Below are 21804 nucleotides of genomic sequence, written 5' to 3'. Positions count from 1 at the left end.
TAGAAATCCAATAGAAACATGAGCATGTATTGTTAAAAGTGACATTTGTTTCTCGTTCAAGAAACATCTGTGTGGAGTTTATTGGATTTAGTTGCTGGAGCAATTTTAACAAGAAAGCAGTGCATGGGACCATAGCTTTTTTTTTTTTTTACTTACAGAGATCTTTGGCAACTCAGTGTCTAAGCAATCTGAGAAGGGTTACAAATGTTGATTTCCAACAGAGGTATTTAATAAGGACTCTTACTGTTCGTTTTAGATTAGATTGTACACCGTGATAAGGTTGTCTACATTATTGCTTTATTTATATACATATTTGATGGCACTATATAAGTTAAATAAATACAGTTTTATACTGTAAATCTACAAGCCATCTAGACTTCTATGGACTTGCTTAATATTTCTTTTGAAGAGCCACCTTGGTGGATGTTAGAGCTCTTCTTTGACTAGTTTCAGTCCTTATGTCTTCAAAAGTTCCCCAATCAATTCATGGCAAGCCTCTCCTGGTCCCCATGGGCAAAAGCACAACATATGCCAGCAAGTCCAATTTCTAGTATGGCATGGTGGCCTACATGCATGAATCATGAAAGGAGGACATCGTACCAGAGAAAGAATAAAACATCTGACCGAAATGCTGCCGGCTCAAAGACTGTTGCAGAAATACAGCTTCTTTTGAAGATGGGCCGTTCTTTGCAGGGAGAAGACCTGACTTTTAGATACATCCAGTGACAGCCAGAATGACCTTCCTCTTGTCAAAGGCCCCTGGAAGCTGATGCTGAGAAATACAACAAGCAGCCCACTCGGATGGAATGGCTTGGTCTAACTAAAGCCTGTGCATGTTTGTTTGTTTAATAACTTATTAAAATATTTATATTCTATCCTGTGTCTAAAGATGAAGGCACCGGATCCCATCTAATCATGGAAGCTAAGCAAGATCAGACCTTGTTCGTATTTGAAGGGGAACCAGCAAAGAATATCAGATACTACAGATTAAGGCAATGGCAAACCATATTGAGTACAACTTGCCTAAGAAAATGCTATGAAGTCCATGGGGCCACCATAAATCCCGAGGGATATAATTTCTTCACAATATTTAATTTTGAAAGAATCAACAAGTATTTTAGCCATTTTCCTCAAACTTCAAGAAAATTTGAAGATGAGACTGTTTTTGATGCTTATTCACAAATTGAGTCTTAATCCATGAAAAATTCACTCATGCTTGCTTTGCTTAGAAAACATCATTACAGTAGAGTCTCACTTATCCAACATAAACGGGCCGGCAGAATGTTGGATAAGTGAATATGTTGGATAATAAGGAGGAATTAAGGAAAAGCCTATTAAACATCAAATTAGGTTATGATTTTACAAATGAAGCACCAAAACATCATGTTAGACAACAAATTTGGCAGAAAAAGTAGTTCAATACGCAGTAATGTTATGTTGTAGTTACTGTATTTACGAATTTAGCACCAAAATATTACGATATATTGCAAACATTGACTACAAAAATGCGTTGGATAATCCAGAACGTTGGATAAGCGAGTGTTGGATAAGTGAGACTCTACTGTATCCGCAAAGTAGATGATACCCAGAATCCTACAACAGCTATGATAAATGTATTTAATAAAGTGTCTTATGCATGATTCTGACCAGTTAAGTCTACACAGAAATATTATTTTCTGTGCAGAAAAGGTTGTATCTGCAGAGAAAATGTGGTTTTCTGTGCTAATCAATTATGTGTATATTTTGTGCAAAAATGTCCCTATTACAATTTTGTCGCAGGATACAGCTTTTCCTGTGCATAAAATAAAAATTACGTGTAAAATTTATTATTTTTCTGTGCAGAAAATGTTGTTTCATGTGCAGAAAAGACTGCTTCCTCTGTCAAGCAGCCACATAAAAAGTTGTGCAGAATAAGTACTGAACTGTGGAGCTTCTGATCAATCGGAAATTCTTCTTATCAAAGATTTTTCAACTGCTTGAATATTTTAAAAATACTCCATCGATCCTTTAAATGCCCTCACATAAACACACACTCTTCTACTATAGTTCCTAATATGTGACATTTTGGGGGAACATCACATTTAATGCATAGTCATGCTTTCTATGGTATACTTTTAATCTTAGTACTTTGAACCCCATTTGAATTCTTCAAGATAGAGTACTTACCATCAACACCAATTTTGCCGTCTCCATCTTTATCTCCAGCAGCCAAGAATGCCTTAGTTTCTTTATCAGAGAGGTCCCTGCCTTCAGCGGTAAAACCCTTCAATACGAACCTGTGAAGAGAGAAAGAGGTAAACTGCACTTAAAACGCCATAAAACATAATGTTATTGAGCTTTAAAAATAAAGAATCACATCAAAAGCATTTGCTACAGTACTGGCATAGTGGTTAGAGCAGGTATCTCCAAACTAAGGCCCACAGGCCAGATACCACTCTCCAAGGTCATTTATCTGGCCCCTGGCCTAAATGTTAGACTTAGGATCACTCTAGGTCTGAAATGTCTTGAAGGCTCACAATAAGAACAATCCTAACTAACTCATCAGCCAAAAGCAGGCCCACACTTCCCATTATCCAATGGTGTGGAATATTGGGAGTTGTAGTTTGGTGAGGCACAAGCACTATATGGCAGGGAAGGCTACAGAGATTGTAAAACTCCAGCTGTCATGATCACATAGCATTGAGTCATGGCAGTTAAAATTGTATCAAACTGCATTCATTCCACAGTGTAGATGAACCCCTTAGTCTTTCTAACGCAGTCTAAGAAGTGCATATATAGTTTCTTGAGTTCATTTGGGGAGGAGGTATGTTATGTATACCTGTACCTAAAAATTAATTCAGAAAATCTGTTAAAAATAAAAAGCAAATTTGAAATTTAGTCTAGGAGATTGTCTATTGTTTGAGAGAGCAGAAGGACTATATATAAGACATTATCACATTTCTGATGGCAGATAGCTTCACTTTTGATGGTGCTGGCAAGGGGAGTGACATCTATACTAAAGTTCTCACTTTTTGTGAAGAGAAGGAAGCATAGCTTGGAAGCATCACTCCCAGAATCTTCCAAACAATATAGCCATTGACTGTACTGGCTGAGGGATTCTGGAGGTTATAACTATCAAAGCATTTCAAAACCTTGTAGTAGTTTACCTCTGGACAATGTGGTTCGTAAGGTATTCCAGATCCAATTTGCATATGACTCTAATAAACCTATCATCAAACTAATAAAACAGTGGAGGATTCAAAGGTCCAGTGATTTGATTATTGGTCTAGAACTGGAAGATCATGGCTTGAATCCCCATTGAGCCATGGAAGCCCAGTGAATGATCTTGGGCAAGCCATCCTTTTTCAGTCAAAAGGGAAGCTAGTGGCAAGCTCACCTCTGAATAAATCCTGTCAAGAAAACACCATGACAGTGTTTCCTTAGGATTACCATAAGCTGGAATGACTTGAAGGCACACAACAACAGCAACAGAAGATGGCCATAAATGAGGACACTTATCACTGACAGTTTCTCAGGGAGCTCAGGTCAACCACACAGAAATCTTGGTGGTTCAGATCCTTGGTGCCTGATTATTTCATTAGGAGCTTCATCTTGCCTCCACTGAAGTTCATTTGATTGACTCTCCTCTAGCACATTACTGAGCATAGGCACAGGAGGCTATCATGGAAAGAAACCTTTGCTTCCTGTTCTTTCTGGTAAGGTGACCTTCTTAATGTCACCGAAAGAGTGAAAATTGTCACATGAAGCTACTTCAGGTAGGAGCGAGTCTCACTAGGGAACGCTCAGTTTCAGATGCTTCAGCAGTTATTTCAAGACACGTTACGGATTCCTTCCATCCATGTCTCCCTTTTGAGAATTCTCCTTTTAAAATGTTTTTGTTCTGCGCCCAACTCATGGAAATAGGGAGGGGAGGCACAAAGGTACAGCTATGGATCATGTTCCTTAAGTTCGGACCCACTCCTTGAATTTTTTAAAAAATTAAAATGAATATGCAGGCAATATTCAACCCAGTGACTCAATAAGAGGAATTTGTGTTTCCCATTCTCTGAGGCTGAGAGTGTGATTCACCCAAGTTCACCCATATTTCCATGATTGAGTGAGGAGTCAACCCTGTTCTCTAGAGTCATGGGGTGCATCTACATTGTAGAATTACTACAGTTTTATACCACTACAACTGCCATGGTTAACTGCAATGGGAGTTGCAGTTTTGTGAAATATCAGCGCAATTTGGCAGAGAAGGTTGAAAAATTACCATGGCTGCATAGCACTGAGCTGCCCCACCCTGCCAGTATGCCATTCTGTTTTTAGCCTGATATAGCTTGAGATCTGGCATCTTTTCCACTCTGGTTTCTTCCCAATCCTACCTCTAGACTTTCTTTTTTACCCATCAATTAGTAATGCTTCTTTAGACACTAATCACTTCACAAAATCTCAATAATGACAGAAGGATTCAGTGGGAAAAATCCTTCTAGTTCTAAGGAATAGATTTTCTTCTTACATAAAGAAGCCACACTTTGTTCTAGGAGAGAATCATTACTCTGAAAGGCATTCTAGCACAACAATTCTTATTCTAAGCAAAAAGAAGAAGAAGGGGGGGGGGAGAAGATGGAACAGGTAGGATCTGCATAAATGACTCTTAAGGCTTTCTCCAGTCCATGAGCCACATTAATCCATAACTATTATAGAATTATTGGACTATAGTGCCCAAAAGCCACCAGAACTGTGTGATCCTAGTGACTGAATTCTAAAATGCAATATTACACAGAGAACTGGATAGGGGGAGTGTGTCCCTGTTGGTTCTCCTGGACCTCTCAGTGGTTTTTGATACCATTGACCATGGTATTCTTCTAAGCCAGCTCTCCGAAATGGAATTAGGAAGCACTGCACTGCTGTGGCTCCAGTCCTTCTTGGAGGGTCAATTTCAGATGGTGGTGCTGGGGGACACATGCTTAACTCCCTGGCTGGTGGCCTGTGGGGTCCATCAGGGTTCAGTTCTGTCCTCCATGTTGTTTAACACTTACATGAAACCTCTGGGAGAAATCACCTGGGGTTTTGAAGTATGGTGTCAAATTTATGCCATTGACACCCAACTCGATTATTCCTTTCTACCTAAAGCCAAGGATGCCGTCCTGTTCCTAAGCTGATGCCTTTCATCAGTAATGGACTGGATGAAGGCAATCAATTAAATCCAGACAAGACAGAGGTACAGTGTTCCCTCACTACTTCGCGGTTCACTTTTTGCGGATTCGCTGTTTTGTAGTTTTTCAATAAACTCTAAAAGAATATTATAAATCATAAAAAATTACAATTTACAGCCTAAGGAAGGGAGGAAGGAGAAACCAAAGGGAAAGAAAAGGAGCCCAAGTGGCAACAGGAGGAGAAGGAGGCTATTTATCAACACACGATTGGTTGATAAAGGCTTAAAATAGTGTATAAATGTTAAAATAAATATAGTTTCCCTACTTTGCGGATTTTCACTTATTGCGGGTGGTCCTGGAATGTAACCCCTGTGATAAGTGAGGGAACACTGTACTCGTGGTCAGTTGGAAGGCAGATCAGGGTATAGGGTTACAACCTGTGTTGGATGGGATTGCACTCCCCCTGAAGACAAAGGTTCACAGCTTGGGGGTGGTCCTGGACTCATTGCTGAACCTGGAACCCCAGATGTTGGTGGGCAGTAACACCTTCACACAGTTAAAACTTGTGCGCCAGCTGCACCTGTACCTTGAGACGCTAGATCTGTTCATGGTGGTCCACGCCTTAGTTACATCCCAGCTGGACTACTGCAATGCTCTTTATGTATGGCTGCCTTTGCAAGATAGTTCAGAAGCTTCAACTAGTCCAGAGATCACCAGCCAGGTTACTAACTGGAGGGCCGTATAGGGAGAGAACCACTCTCCTGTTATGGCAGCTTCACTGGCTGTCGGTCTGCTTCTGGGCTAAATATAAAGTGCTGGTTATTACCTATAAAGCCCCAAACAGTTTGGGCCATGGCTATTTAACTAACTGCATCTCTGCATATAGATCAACATGGGCACTGCGATTAGCAGAGGAAGCCCTCCTCTCGGTCTCATCCCTGTCTCAAGTGTGGCTTGTGGGAACAAGAGAGGGGCCTTTTTCTTGATAGGCTCCTGCCTCTGGAACTCCCTCCACAAAGAGGTAAAATGCCCCCCGCTCCTTTAAAATGCTTTTAAAGACCCACCTGTGCACTTTAGCCTATGGAGAGGAGGAAGATTAGAATATCTTAGAACATCTCTATATATAACCCCTGGACACTGGAAATGCACTTTGGCACTGTTTGGCTATCGTACATCATCATTACTGTACATTCTATACAACATTGCTCATTAGGCTTGTCCGATTGATGGAAAAAATGTTTCAATTCTCGTTTCTAAAGTAGGGGGTGCCGGCTCTTCGATATAGAAATTATTTCTTAATTTTTCACCCAAAATTTTCGGATATGTCCGAAAATTCGTAATGTTTCTAAAATGTTTCTAAAATGGTGCATGCGCAATCGCCAAAAAACAGGAAACCGGGGGGGGACTTTTCTGGGGGTCTCCCGCCCTCATTTCTTGAGCTATTCTCATCAAATTTGGTACAGTGGGAGAACACATTCCACACTCTTTGCTCAACAAATTGCAGAATGTTTCCTGTCTCCTATGATTTTTGGCGAATTTTCATAACTTTTTATAATACACTATTTTTCAATATTTGAAGAAACCTGTTCCTGGTTTGAAAGTCTTATTTCCTGTTCAATTGGGTTCTTATCACTGTAAAAGTCCCTCTTCTACTTGTGTAGACTTTGGATTAGAAATGCAGCACATGCCAAGCAATGCCTTGACAGGATTGGCAACGTCCTTTGGAAACTATAAATTGCTGTGGACCCTCTATTAAATCAAATCAATGTCTGACTTTGTGATTGCAGAAATAAAACTCAGCCCAAGGCTTGGGAATAGAAATGGAGCATGAGGGAAGCAATGCCTTGGCGGGTGCCCCACGTCCTTTGGAAACTATTTCTTCCAATGTACCCTTTAGGTTTGAAAACAATGTGTGTCTTTGTGATTGCTGCAATAACACTCAGCCCGGGGGCTTGGGATTACAAATGGAGCGGGAGGGAAGCAATGCACTTGCAGGAATGCAGACGTCCTTTGGAAACTATTTCTTCCAATGTACCCTTTAGGTTTGAAAACAATGTGTGTCTTTGTGATTGCTGCAATAACACTCAGCCCGGGAGCTTGGGATTACAAACGGAGCGGGAGGGAAGCAATGCACTTGCAGGAACGCAGACGTCCTCTGGAAACTATTATTTTCAAGTCCCCCCCCCTTTCAGGATTGCAAAGAAGGGCTGACGAGGTGATTGCTAAATTCCAAAAAAGAAAACAGAAAGGCAAAAGGTCTCCCTCAGGAGTAGATGGAAAGCACCCCAAGCTCAGCACTAGCAGGGACGCAGACGTCCTTTGGGAAAAAAAAGTTCCCTAAAGCCAGCCACAGCAAGGACTCTGCCCCAAGCCCCCAGCCAATTTCCCCCCAAAAAAACACAATATCGAACCAGCAACAACAGAAACACTCTACCCCCAGTTAGCCCTCTCTCCCCCAAACAAGCAAGCAGCAGCTTCCCAGCGCGCGCCAAACACCCTCTCTCCTCGGTATCCCAACCCAGAATGGCTTGGGTCGGCTGCGGTTGGGGATTTTTATAGAGATCCTCCACGTGGACACGGAGGACGCTAGCCCCCACCTTTGGCAGCCATCGTGGAAGACTCTGATTGGCCAGGGAGCGGCCATGTTAGGCTGCGCTAGGCTCCCATTCATGTTAGGTTGCAGAAACAAAAATAATAATAATAATTTTTAAAAAATATTTTAAAAAAATTTTTGGAAGGAAAAAAATTAACGAAAATTTTAAGAAACAATTAGAGAATGGGCCAACGATGGTTCGAATTACATTGCCAGTTGCGCCCAGGGAAAACGTTTCAATACTCGTTTCAAAAAACGAGAACAATCCGAAATAATTACAAAACGAGAAACATAACGAATATTTGGACAACCCTATTGCTCATCATTATTTTATACTCTAATTGCACTTTAATTATTCAAATTTTTAGTGTAAATGTGTATGTTTATGTGTTTTAACTATTTGTTGATTAATGATTTACATTTTTAATTGATATTGATGTTATTTATCTCTCCTTTTGATTTCTTCTGTTGTTCATTATGGCATTAAATGTTTGTCACTTTTGTTCTGGAAACTGTCCTGAGTCCCCTCGGGGGATAGGGCGGGTTAAAAATAAAGTTATTATTACGAGTTATTACCATGTTTTGTTTTCACATTACTACTGCACCAGGATGTAATTCTTCACTAGTAGAATTCCTGAAGGAAGCAGTAACTTTAGCAGTTTTCCTTCTATTTTGAAAACTACAGAGCTTTTGAAGATTACAGTACAATCTACAATCCCAGGCCCAACTCCTGAAACTACGGATAATAACAAACATTATATTTCAACTATACTTGGGGCATACTATAAAGTACATCACTTCTGGGGAAAATACTTTTTGGGTGTGGGTTGCTCATAATGTATTATAATTCAGGATTTATTTCAAGTAATGTTCACATGTAGGTTTCCCCCCCTGAAGAAAACAGGATTTTCTGTGCAAAGAAAGAGTGAATTTTGTGTAGAGTAAGTCCTGAACTGTGAAAATTGTCAGACTAAGAATTTTGTCATCAGAGATTTCTGACAACGTAGAGACATGATTTCTGATGATTTTTTAAAAATTATTATTATTTCTACCTCTACTAATGAAGTATTTATTTCATAAGATATTTTATCTTATTGCTTACTTCAGTTCATCCTCCTCAATGTAGCCACTTTGATCTTTGTCCAGAATGTGGAAAACTTTCTTCACATCGTCATGGCTCTTCTTTTTCAACCCCACCAATTCAAAGAACTTCTTGTGGTTAAAAGAGTCAGCAGCTGTAGGAAGATTAAGAGTTTATCAGGTTATTGATCTATTGGCTTTGACACACTGGTAACTCTCTGCTCCTGTGGATGGCACCGGACTCATTGGCCTTCATGACACAAGGAATGACATATATGCCTTGGATCACAAGATGGAACCAAGATATTTTACTGCACGAGATAAAGGGCATCATGCTTCCGCATCTCTCCCCAAAACTGATAATAGAATCATAGAATCATACGAGTTGGAAGAGACCTCATGGGCCATCCAGCCCAACCCCCTACGGAGAAGCAGGAAATCAGAGTGTAACATTTAATTCATGATGGCAAGAACAAATAATTTTTACTGTTCCTTTTCTTGTTGCAATAAAGCCATTGACAGCTGCAGTGTTTTGAAAATCAATGGTTTTCTGGGTGAAAAACAAAGTTCGTTTTTTGTAGGGCAGAAGTCCTGAACTGTGAAGATTCTCATCTAATATTCTCTCCCAATGCTGCAGAAGATCATTTTGACCATTCTTTCAAATTTTCTTTAAAAATGGACTGAGTAGATTCTTACTTGAGCATTGGCAATGGTACATATCTTCTACTACATGTGAGAAAAGAACTTGCAAGATTAAGTCAATGAAACACACAGCTTTGTCATCCCAGTTTTTGCTGCTATTTCCTCGCAACCCAGTTTCTACTTTTCAAAGCTGCTACCTCACTCTATTTTTTGGCATTGCTAAGGCTGGCCCTGCCTGTCCAATGGATATCACAGCAACATTACAGGATGGGTTGCTTGTGTGTAATTGAGCCATCAATGCTTGGAAAAAAATATCTCTGGGCAACTGCTCCAGAAAACCCATCTTAGCACTGGCTAGGAATTGTAGTCCAAAAACTAAATTTCCCCAAGCTCTGCAGTGGATGTAGCATGACAAATCCTCTCTGATTCTATGCCTTTCAATGGAGCTATTTCACCAGTTCAGGTTTCAGCCACGAATCGTGCTGTATGCAGAGTCTGGGAGCTGTTAGTAATCAAAACCAGAGAAATGTATCAATTTACTTGTATTTTTGGAACAAACAATATATTCCTTTCTTTTTGTGTTGGTAGTGGTAAAACTATATTTTTGCAAAGTCTATATAACCGAAACATTCAATGTGTCAGATGTAACAAGGAGAGACTGAGGATCACAGGAATGAAAGGGAATATGAATGTTTTGTTTAATTCACAAAGAGACAAAACCAAAGACATAGTATGGAAGAACTAGTAAATTTGGATACTGAGATGCAAATTATGAGCATTTGCCTGCTTCTATGTGATCAGAACTGACCAAGAACTTATTTATTAACATTCAAATTTATGTGTTCAATGACTGAGAATGGCATTTTACAAAATAAAGGTCCTGTCCAAAATGATTTACAACCAATCCCTGACCTGTTCTCATTTATAGACTTCAAGCCAGTGGATTTAGAAATCTCAGTTGGTTCCTCATACAAGTACTGCCCAGAGATAGATAGAGCTGCTTATTTTAGGTCAGGGTGGGCAAGATACTGACTGCAAATCCTAAAAGCCCTGGTTTGTAATAGTTAATGCTAAAGGATGCTGAAGATCTTGAAGTTGCGATAGTGTGTGCTGCTGGTTGTATTATAAATCAGCTTTGGGAAACATGTGACCCTTTACTAGATAGTGAACTACAGATTCCATCAAACCTGGCCGGCATAGGAAATGGTGAGGTATCATGGGAGCTATGGTTCAGCTACCAGTGGAGAAGGAATGCAAATCCTTGATTATTTTATCCCCACATGCAAAGACAAATCATTAGAATTGATTTGTCTTGGCTTCTGGAAAAAGTGAACAAAAATGAATTTTGTTCCACTGTAGCCCAGTGTTCCAAAATGTTGCAGAGGAAGTATTCTGCAGAGAAAAAGCAAGCAATAGGAAGGGCTGTTGTGCTTTCTGCACACACAACAACAAAGTTTACTGTGGCTGGCATCCAATTATTTATGATCCATTACATTTAAAACTTCAGAACTGTTTCATATTGGCATTTGTGATCGTAGCAGTATTACCACAACCACAAATGACCCTGAAACACACCTTAAAAGCCAGTCATTCATCTGACGTGACAGAGGTTTGTGCTGCTGGCAAGCAGAACGCTGCAGGATGATGCAACCAGTCCCCTCCCACCAGGGAACAAAACTGCAAGAAGCAAAAGCAGGGGCCCCAGTGAGGTCCTCTCACAGCTCTTCATTGCAGTGTCACTTACTGGCAGAAGTAGATCTGGTCTCATCATTTGCAGTGCCCTGTTCACCAACAGATATATCCCCATTGCTTTGAGCAGCTAACTGGCTTTTAAGGTGGGTTTCAGTTGTCCAGTGGGAAGATACAGCATAAATACAACATTGTGGCTATGGATTTGATGCAGGAACATGGCCATCATTACATGCCCAGAGCAAGAAATTCCATTTTATGTGCAATAATTCTATTTTCTGCTCAGTAAATCACACCTCTCCAAGTACCCATATATTTTTCTCCACAAAATAATTCCTCCACTGCACTTAGGGACATTAGAATACCAGGAGAAAATTGTACAGAATTCTTGCTGATCTGTTTTACCAACTGTTAGCAAATCTTTTTTTCAACCAGGGAATGAAAAATTACAAAAAATCCTTCCATCTTTAACCTGGAGGTCTACATGTTTCACAATCCTGATATAGTGCTGGAATGTAATGATGTCTTTTTCCCCTTTCCTTTCAGATTGTTTCTCTGCTTCAGGTGCCTAGTGCTAGTTTCTGTAAACTAGAGTTGGGAAAGAAGTAGTTGTGAGCTATTTCATTTTGGTTGACTGATGGCCAAACTCGATGTGACACAATGAAATTAAATGATTTATGTTAGAAGTTTTCTGTGCTGCCTTTCCCAAAGGCTCAGACCAGCTAAAATTGGGAGTCTGCATGAGGGGAAGATAATTTAGACACAAAGCAAAATAATGACATGGTGGAAAGAAATAGAGGTACAGCTCTCATTACTCTCATTGTCTTAATATTCCTGCTTCAAAATGGTGTGTATTGTATTCCTATAGCCTTCCACAAGGTATGCCAGACAAGCTCACCAAGGTGTGACTGTTCGGGATGATGGGAGTTGCAGTGCAACACATCTGGAGATGACCAAAAGGTCAATGGTTCGAATCCAGGGAGCGGGGTGAGTGCCCACTGTTAGCCCCAGGTTCTGCCAACCTAGCAGTTTGAAAACATGCAAATGTGAGTAGATCAATAGGTACCGCTCTGGCGAGAAGGTAAGAACGCTCCATGCAGTCATGCTGGCCACATGACTTTGGAGGTGTCTACGTTTCTTCAGCTTAGAAATGGAGATGAGCACCAACCCCCAAAGTCGGACACGACTTGACATAATGTCGGGGAAAACCTTGACCTTCACCCAGAGCCAGCCCTAGGTATTTTTCAAGTGTAGGCAAACAGAATTTTGCCCCCCCCCCCAAACCAATCACTGAAAAATAAAAGCGTTGGATAAGCGAAAATGTTTGATAATAAGGAGGGATTAAGGAAAAGCCTATTAAACATCAAATTACATTAAGATTTTACAAATTAAGCACTAAAACATCATGTTTTACAAAAAATCAACAGAAAAAAGCAGTTCAATACCTTGGGGAGGCAGGCTGCAGGGGACAGGAGTTGTCTTGATGGCGCCCCCAACAAGATGGCGCCACAGGCAACTGCCTAGTTGGCCTGGTGGTTGAACCACCTCTGCCTTCACCTTACTAGATTGTGGACATTTCCTCTATGCCGGGATGGGCAACTGTGGACCTACAGATGTATTTGCATGCAACTTCCAGCTGATTTAGAGATTCACATGGCTGATGCTAAGGGTCATGGGATTTGCAGTCTAAAAACATCTGGAGAGCCAAAATTGCTCACTACTTGGAGGGCTAGTAGAAACAGAACATAATAGGATAAAATAAGGATACTATACTGCCCCAGGATATAATGGCAAAAACATTGATTGTCATCAGTAGCAATAAGGGGTGGCCAGTCAGAAAGTAACTATTAACAAGTTTGCATTATACTGTATATACCAATTGAAAGTTTTGATTTCATTTCACTGAGTCATTTCTCAGTAAAATGAGCCTATTATTCCCATCTATAAATTCCACAATGCAGGCATTTCTGTCTTCATGAAGGACACACACCAAAAAATACAGGATTTGTTGGCATCTTTTCCTATCTTCCCTCAGATTGATGACATCTCATATAATAAGGCTCTTTTATCAGTTCTGTCAATCTTTCCAATTCTCAAAGAAAGATAATTCCTTACAGAGAGGGACACGTGGTAAACTTACCTAGCAGTTGGAGGGTGTTTTTTCTCTCTTATGTGTATGATGGGGAGCTTGCATCACTATTTGGGACAATTGCCCAGAGATTGCTATACTGCAGACTCCAGACTCCCCTTTCAAAAACCCAGGCTTCCCCATTCCCTTTATTTCCAATAAATGACTTTAGAAATAATGTTTGCCAATTACTATTTTTCCTTGTTAATAATCTGGGTGGGGGGGGGGGAGAGGCATAAGGGAAATCGAAGGCAGTGACCTCTAAGAAGTGTCCTGATTCAGCTGCGCCGCCCCAGTTGGCACCGCAGGCAGAGCGAGAAGGAATCAATGAACGGAGGAGGGAGGAAAGGAGAAGAGGAGGAGGAGGAGATGGGGAAGCAGCCCATTCCTAGAAGATCTGCTCTCCTTTACTTACTTACTTTCCTTCACTCTTCCCCCCCCTTCTTTGTTGCTAGAGTAGTAGTAGGACAAACGAGCACAGCCAGTGAGAAATGGACTGAGAAAAAGAGAGAGGATGCTTCCAAAAATAAAGTTATTTCAGCTGGGTTGGTCTTGCCTCTAGTTTTTTGGGCTGTGGCTTTGGAGAAAAGTTTCCTTCCAAGCTCCATGGCAAAGTCACCACAGGAAAGATAGGAGGAAGTGAGGTGGCTTTTAGGGGTGGAGGGGTGACCCTCATTTAGCGTATCCACTGGAGCATCCACAGTGGTTCCCAACCTTTGGGCCTTCAGGTGGTTTGGACTTCAACTCCCAGAAATCCCAGCCAGCTTACCAGCTGTTAGGAACTGTGTGAGCTGAAGTCCAAAACACCTGGATGCTCAAAGGGTGAGAACCACTGATCCAAAGGAAGGAGCGGGGCATCACTAGGGGTCACTTTGACCAGGAATTATGGTGGTTTCTCTATACCTTCAAGTCGTTTCCGACTTATGGCAACCCTAGGCAACCCTGTCACGCGGTTTCCTTGCCAAGATTTATTCAGAAGGAATTTGCTTGTGTCTTCCTCTGAAGCTGAGAGAGCATGTCTTGGCCAAGGTCAACTCAGCTGCTTTTCACTGTTAAGCCCAGGTCTATAACTGTAGTCAAAAGCTCTGTCCACTACACCAGGTGGGCTCCAGAGATACTGGACTACATAATATACATATGTATATGTTTCAGAAATATTGATAAATCAAGGAACCATCTTCTGTTGTTCCTCGAAGTTTTCAAGGTAAAGATATTTGGCTGGTTTGGGAGTTAAGGTGAGAAGTCGAATTGGCGTTCTCAAGGGAGCTCACCCCATCTCATGGATTTGAACTGCCGATCTTTAGGTCTTCAGGTCAGCAGTTCAGCTGGCACAAGGGTTTAACCCATTACCTAATTCTTAATGGGTTAAACCCTTGTACCAGCTGAACTGCAGACCTGAAGATCTGAAGATCAGCGGTTCGAATCCGTGAGATGGGGTGGGCTCCCGTCTATCAGCCCCAGCTTCCCATGCGGGGACATGAGAGAAGCCTCCAACAGGATGGTAACACATCCAGGCATCCCCTGGGCAATACAGTATCTTTGTAGACAGCCAATTCCCTCACACCGAAAGTGACTTGCAGTATATTCTCAATTCACTTCTGACATAATAAACAAAAATTAAAACACTTCAGTCCTCTTTTGCCTTGCTTTTAAATAGTGAGTCAACTCCCAGATAACAAATAACAAGCTACAGTTCTGAACAGATGCAATTTTGGGCTGCCTCAAGAGTATAGTGTTCAGACTGACGAGAATAGCAGTGTGACTCTGTTCCGCTTTGGCCTCAAGTCATTTTAGATCTATAGGCCCCTAAGGTGAAGATTTGTTCAGAAGAGGATTGTACTTCATTTCCTCCCTCTAAGGCCGAGTGAGTATGACTTGCCCAAGGTCACCCAGTGGCTTTCCTGGCTGAGTGGGGATTCGAACTCCACTCTCCAGAGTCACACAGTCCAGCTCTCAAACTATTACACTACGCTGGCTCACTGTCCAGTTCTGGGCACCCAAATTCAAGAGGCATATGGACAAGTGACAAGCCGAAACATGTCTAGAGAAGGGCAACCAAGATGACCAAAGGTCTGGAAATCAAATCTTATGTGCAGCTATTTTTAACTACCTGAAGGGGTGCCATATAAGAAGATGAGATGGGCTTGGTTTCTCCTGTTCCAAAGACCAGAACATGAAGCAATGGGTGCAAGACACGACAAAAGTTTACTGTAAAATGAGTTTGACAGTGGAATTGACTGTCTCGGAGTGTTGCAGACCTATTTGAAGGCCTTTAAGCAGCATTTAAACTACCATTTCTTGGAGCGCTTCAGTTTTCTGCTCTTGCATGGCAGTGGGGTTGGATTAAATGACCTTTGTGGTTCCTTCTAACTCTAAGATTTTATTATTCTAGAAAGCAATTGATGAAGGGCTCTTTGGAGGCTAGCCATTTTGAGCTATCAGTTCAGTCCAAACAGTTCCCCCCCAACCTTGACATGCTAAAGAAATAAAATATTATGCCCCCAGAAAATAGGTGCAGGAAGAGCAGGTTCTTCAAAGAGAGGAAGAAAAAAAGTTGTCTCTGCAATCTTCCTTAAGTCTTCCTTAAGCTATGTTAGGTTACAGGCTCTTATCCTTTTATCCTTTGTAAGGTGATGAGTGTTGTAGTCCATCACAGCATTGCATTAGACAGGGCAGCAGAGACAACACATGCCATTTCCCTATTGAAAACTTACTGTAAGGGAAGTTGTTTTCTTACTGCTTTTCTTACTGCTGTTTTCTTACTGCTTTTGCAGAAGATTTAAAATTTCAAGCTACACCAAAGAGCATAGGAAGCTACCTTGTAATGAACCAGGCAATTATAATACTGAACTGGCCCAATATTGTCACCTCTGACTGGCAGCATTTCTCCAAGGTTTTAGTTAACACAGTCTTTCCTAGTCATGTCATTGAGATCCTGTCTTTTGCTGCTGGTCGCTCCTCCAAGTACTAACCAGGCCTGACATGGCTTAGCTTCCGAAATCAGATAGAACCAGATCTTTTCACGGGGTGTGCCTCTACAGGAAGCAAACTGACATATTCCTACAATCCCCAAATTTCTAGCATTGCAGTAACTCAAGCTGAAATACGTTTGCACTTGAAATACGTTTGACAGGCACTCAAAGAAAAAGGGCAGGCAAAGTTTCCCAAGAGGATGCCAACACTGCAAATAGAAGAGGTCTAGGGGTGAAGGTTTTCGGAGGTCTCACTCTCTGCAATGCTAGACATTTGGGGACTGCAGGAGAATGTCATTGTGGGGCAGAATTCTCATGGGCCCCTTCCCAGGTACACTCCTGGCTTCTTCAAGGTGACATAGTTGCTTTGTGCCTCAAACACAGAGGCAAAAGTGGGATAATAATAATAATAATAATAATAATAATAATAATAATAATAATAATAATAATAAAATATTGTCAAAGGCTTTCATGGCCTGAATCACTGGATTGCTGTGAGTTTTCCGGGCTCTATGGCCATGTTCCAGAAGCATTCATTTCATGGCCAGAATCACTGGGATGCTGTGAGTTTTCCAGGCTGTATGGCCATTTTCCAGAAGCATTCTTTCCTGACGTTTCACCCACATTTATGGCAGGCATCCTCAGAGGTTGTGAGGTCTGTTGGAAACCTGGCAATTGGGGTTTATATATCTGTGGAATGTTCAGATGGGAGAAAGAATTTTTGTCTGTTTGAGGCAGGTGTGAGTATTTCAATTGGCCACCTTGATTAGCATTGAACAGCCTTTCAGCTTCAAGGTCTGGCTGCTTACTGCCTGGGGGAATCCTTAGTTGGGAGGTGTTAGCTGGCCCTGATTGATTCATGTCTGGAATTCTTCTGTCAACACCACTCAGAAAACAGAGGAATTCCAGACATGAATCAATCAGGGGCAGCTAACACCTCCCAACTAAGGATTCCCCCAGGCAGTAAGCAATCAGACCTTGAAGCTGAAAGGCTGTTCAATGCTAATCAAGGTGGCCAATTGAAACAATCACACCTGCCTCAAACAGACAACAGTTCTTTTTCCCACCCTGGACCTTCCACAGATATATAAATCCCAATTGCCTAGTTTCCAATCGATTTCGCAAACTCTGATGATGCCTGCCATAGATGTGGGTGGAACGTCAAGAGAGTATGCTTTTGGAACGTGGCCATACAGCCCGGAAAAGTCACAGCAACCTAATAATAATAATAATAACAATAATAACAATAATAATAACAACAACAATAATGATGATGATGTAGTCACATTCCTCACAGCTATGAAAGGAGGCAGGAGCCGGACTCTTGATTCCCAACCATGCTACCTGGCGTGCCTGTCCTGAAGTATGTGGGTGCATGCACCACCCAGATAGTCGTGAACCCCTCCTCCCAGTGTCCCAAATCCGTTGCAAAAATCCTCACCGTGGTGTGTTTGCAAAGGAAAAAAAATGCCCATATAAAGGCAATTTGGACCCCACACCTACTTTTGCTTCTGCAATGGGAGGAAAGGGAGGGATGGGCTCAGGAAGAGAGAACCAAGGAGAGCAGAGTTCTTGGAAAGCGGGAGAAAAGTGGGGCTATTGCTGGAATGGGGAAGATGGGAGGGAAGGTCCTTGTAGGGGGGTGGAAGTGTTGCTCAAGACTTGAGGGATGATGCCAGGGTTGCCTAAAGGGAGAACTTCTTCTCGGGGCAGGAAGCTTTTGGGAACCCTTCTAGCGCTATGCTTTTGCCTGGAGCGCGGAATCCGCCTGCAGTGGTCCGGGGTCGGGAAACTCAGCGGCTCCAAAAGATGTGGTGGACACACCCTGGGACTTTCCCACGCACACACACACACACTTTGCCCGCTTCATCCAGACCTGGGCAAGAAGGACGCTCTCTTTCCCCCCGCAACCCACCTCTGTGTCAGAGAGGCTCACCTGCAAAGGCTCCCACCGCCTTCTTGATGTCGTCCGCGCTGAGCACATCGGTCATGGACATCCTGGCAACTGTGGGGAGGGAAGGAGAGGAAAGAAATGGAACGGGAGGAAAAGTGGCCCAAAGAGGGAAGGTGGCGGAGGAGGAGGAGGAGGAGGCGCCGCGGAGGAGGGAGGGAGGGAGGGGGACAAGTGTGCCCTTCTCCTCATTTCTGCTCATATGACCCAAACTGCAGTGCCGGGCGGGGACGGGATGGCACTCCAGGGGAGGGCGGCTGGAGCCCGGCCAGCCCAGCAGCCGCACAAGGGCCCCGCAGGAGGAGGGAGAGAGCTGGAGAGAGGGGCAGGCACAGATAGGAGTCCTATATACAACGCTGGGACTTGGGAGAGCCAAGTTCCAGTCCTCATGGAGGCGCGAAACTCACTGGGTGACCTTGAGCCAATTCCCCTCTCCCCCTTTCTCTCCCCCACTTTCCCCACTCTCTGGCTGTTGGGAATAACTGCTCCCACTCTCTTGGAAATAATTGGCAATCATAACCTCATTGAAAAGTAAAAAAAACCTGATGTCACATCCATTTGGCAAATGTGAATCTCCATGAACATGTGGAGACCACTTTTGGAAAACCATTAGTCAATATGACCTTGTTAGAAGTCAACTCTTTGAACAATTGATATTTACAAGAATTCATGTAATGGCACACAGGTAACTCAGCTGTTAGATTGAAGAACCATGTCTTTAAACTGCCAAGGACAAAGACATGCCACTACAAAAATATATTTGGTTAGCAGAGGATGGTTGTTTTTTTTCAAGCTGAAGTTGCAGGTGCAGTTGTAGTTGCAGTTGCCCAGAACATATACACTCCCTTAAAACCTTTAACGTTTAAAATATGCACTCAGAGATTAAAAAAAAGTTTTCTTTGAAAAATAACATATCTTTTTTACTCATAAATATATTGTATTAATTCACCATAGAGGCACATTTCTTATTAAAGTTCAGTTATAGATAGGATGTAGCTTCTCTCTGTGTTGAGTACATAGGGTATCATGCTTAATCAATAATCCATAGTCTATTATTATAGTTGTTCTCACTGAAGTCCATAAACATATTTCTCTATTGAAGACCTAACAGCAACATGCTTCCATTTGAAGACCAAACACATACATGCATCTATCTCCACCAAGGTGTAAAGCAAATTCAATAACAAAATGGAGTCCTGAGCCTGGACATGTTCAGTACAATAACATGTCTATAGCTCCTCCTATACCAAAGAGGTACAGTCAAACTGGCAAATCAACATACACATAGAATACAGGTTAGCAAATATATATATATTAATAAATCAAAGGTGAGGGGCTTGGGGGGTTGCTATTTCCAACACTGGCTTATCTACCTCACAAGATTGTTGTGAGAATAATTTGGGGGGGGGGGGGAGGGATGTACACTGCCATGAATGCATTGGAGGAAAGGTGGGATCTATAGCACTGGAGTGCATATGTAAATAGGTGTGTGATTTGCCTGATGCACAAGTTCCCAAAACGGACCCTGCATAGTGGGGAGGGGGGAGATAGAGGAGAGAATGGGGTCATGCCAAGGACAAGCTAGCAGGGCAGTGGGAATAAAATCCAGAGGGATGAGTCCCAAAGGACAAACTACAATAGGTAGGATAGAGTGGGTTCTTCTGCAACACTGAATGACTGAGCATGTTTCCAATAAAACACATAGATCTGTCCTTTGTCCCAAGAGTTCTGGGGAACTAAAGCCAAAGTTTGACCCGCATAGCCATGCTGTGAGGAAGGTTTCTCCTGGAGATAGTGACTGCCTAGAAATCACTCAGAGAGGGAATCCAACCTCCTACTGGACTGAACTGGATGAGACTTATTTATGGTGAGAATTTCTGCAGGTAGAGCTTTTCTGTCTCTGCTAATGTCCACCTCCCACACTTTATTTCTGTGCAATTATTTGAACCATTTCTGTGCAATCATTTGATTGGCCCATATTTATATGTCTCTATCCCCCCCCCCCCCCCCGATTAATGTTCAGCCTGCTGTCAAACCAACCATGGTTTCAAAAACAAAGGAAGAGAAAGAGAAGGAAAGCATGGCAATCCCTACAAACATTATGATCAAAGTGATAGTCCTTTTATATTAATGAATGTTTATTTAGGTGAGATCTAAACCTAAGACCCTTTTGGCTATGGAAATGGCCTTTGTCATCAGTGTAATTGCTGCTTTGTGGACTTTATTGCAAGGGAGGATAACCTAGAGTCTTCTTCCAGCTGTTGCTTACCTCCCAGGTGTGACCAGTTTACCCAGCATGGCCAATCATCAGGTATGGTGGGTACTGTAGTACAGCAGCATCTAAAGAACCAGAACTTCTCTACTCCTACTCAAATGAATACATCCCAGGGTGCATTTATACCACATAGTTATACCAATCTGATACCATTTTAACTGTCATGGCTCCATCCTATGGAGTCTGAGACCCAGACTGATATACTCAAAATGCTCCCGTCTACTCCCCTGAATCGGAGCCCTGTATTGAAAAATTACAAATTCCTCCCTATTCTACAGTTCCTAGTATTCCCCAAGATGCAGCAATGGCAGTTGAAATCATATCAAATTTCAATAGTTGTATAAGGTATGCCCAGTGCTGACTGTATTGACAATATAATCAGATACCGTGTTTCCCTGAAAATAAGACCTCCCCAAAGAATAAGACCTAGCAGGGGTTTGGGGGGGATTGCCAAATATAAGGCCTCCCCTGAAAGTAAGACCTAGCAACTAAGGCTGCAGCAGAGTTCCATTGGGAAGCATGGCTGCAGGGCAGAAGCAGTACTCATTCATACACCGGAGGGAGGGAGGGAAAGTGCTTGCTTTCTGTGCCTCCCTGCCTTTCCTTGCTTGTCCCCCAGCCGAGACTTGAAAAACCTTCCGTGGCTGCTGCCGTTTCTTCCTTCCTTCCGTCTCCCTCCTGGCTGCCTTGCTTCCCAGAGGCTTCTGATTGGCTCCTGGAGCCAGGGCAAGGGAGGGTGGGAGGGAGGGAAGGAAGAGGGCTTTCGTCCTGCTGCTTTCGCTCCTTAAAGGTACAGGACGCATTGGGATTCTCCTCTCATCTTCCTATCCTATGCCATGAAACTGATTATTTTATACTATTATTCTATTGCCATATTATTATCATCATATTCTGTTACTATTATTATATCCCATTATTATATTATCCTATTAATATATTTTAAATCATTATATTATATTTTTCTATTATTATTATTATATCATTATATTATTATTCTATTATTATTCTATTATATTTTCATATTATTATATTATTATTCTGTTATTATTAAATTCCATTTTATATTACCCTATTAATATATTTTATATCATTATATTCTATACTATTATTCTATTATATTATCATATTATTATTTTATTATTATTAGCATATTCTGTTATTATTATTATATTCCATTTTATATTATCCTATTAATATATTTTATATCATTCTATTCCATTCTATTATTCTATTATATTATCCTATTATTATTATTATATTATTATGCTATTCTGTTATTATATCCCATTATTATATTATCCTATTAATACCACATTATTATCATTTTCTGTTATTA

The 21804-nt window shown here is 41.7% G+C and overlaps 2 protein-coding genes across 2 annotated transcripts in view; one reads left to right on the top strand and one right to left on the bottom strand.

The window, feature by feature from the left end:
- Positions 1–21804, top strand: part of ncf4 (neutrophil cytosolic factor 4) — a 118185-nt gene that overhangs the window by 28970 nt on the left and 67411 nt on the right. The gene's annotated exons all lie outside the window — the stretch shown is intronic.
- pvalb (parvalbumin) overlaps positions 1–21804 on the bottom strand; it is a 33312-nt gene that overhangs the window by 2282 nt on the left and 9226 nt on the right. The window contains exons 2-4 of the mRNA XM_008110654.3: positions 18179–18247; positions 8834–8966; positions 2167–2276 (exon numbers count right to left, since the gene is read on the bottom strand). Coding sequence (XP_008108861.1) covers positions 2167–2276; positions 8834–8966; positions 18179–18239 — 304 coding nt within the window. The 5' untranslated portion in view covers positions 18240–18247. The remainder of the gene's footprint in view (positions 1–2166; positions 2277–8833; positions 8967–18178; positions 18248–21804) is intronic.

This window comes from Anolis carolinensis, chromosome 5 (assembly GCF_035594765.1).
Source record: "Anolis carolinensis isolate JA03-04 chromosome 5, rAnoCar3.1.pri, whole genome shotgun sequence".
Classification (NCBI taxonomy): domain Eukaryota; kingdom Metazoa; phylum Chordata; class Lepidosauria; order Squamata; family Dactyloidae; genus Anolis; species Anolis carolinensis.
Note: the sequence above shows the minus strand (reverse complement) of the source record. Positions and strands in the feature narration are given on the sequence as shown.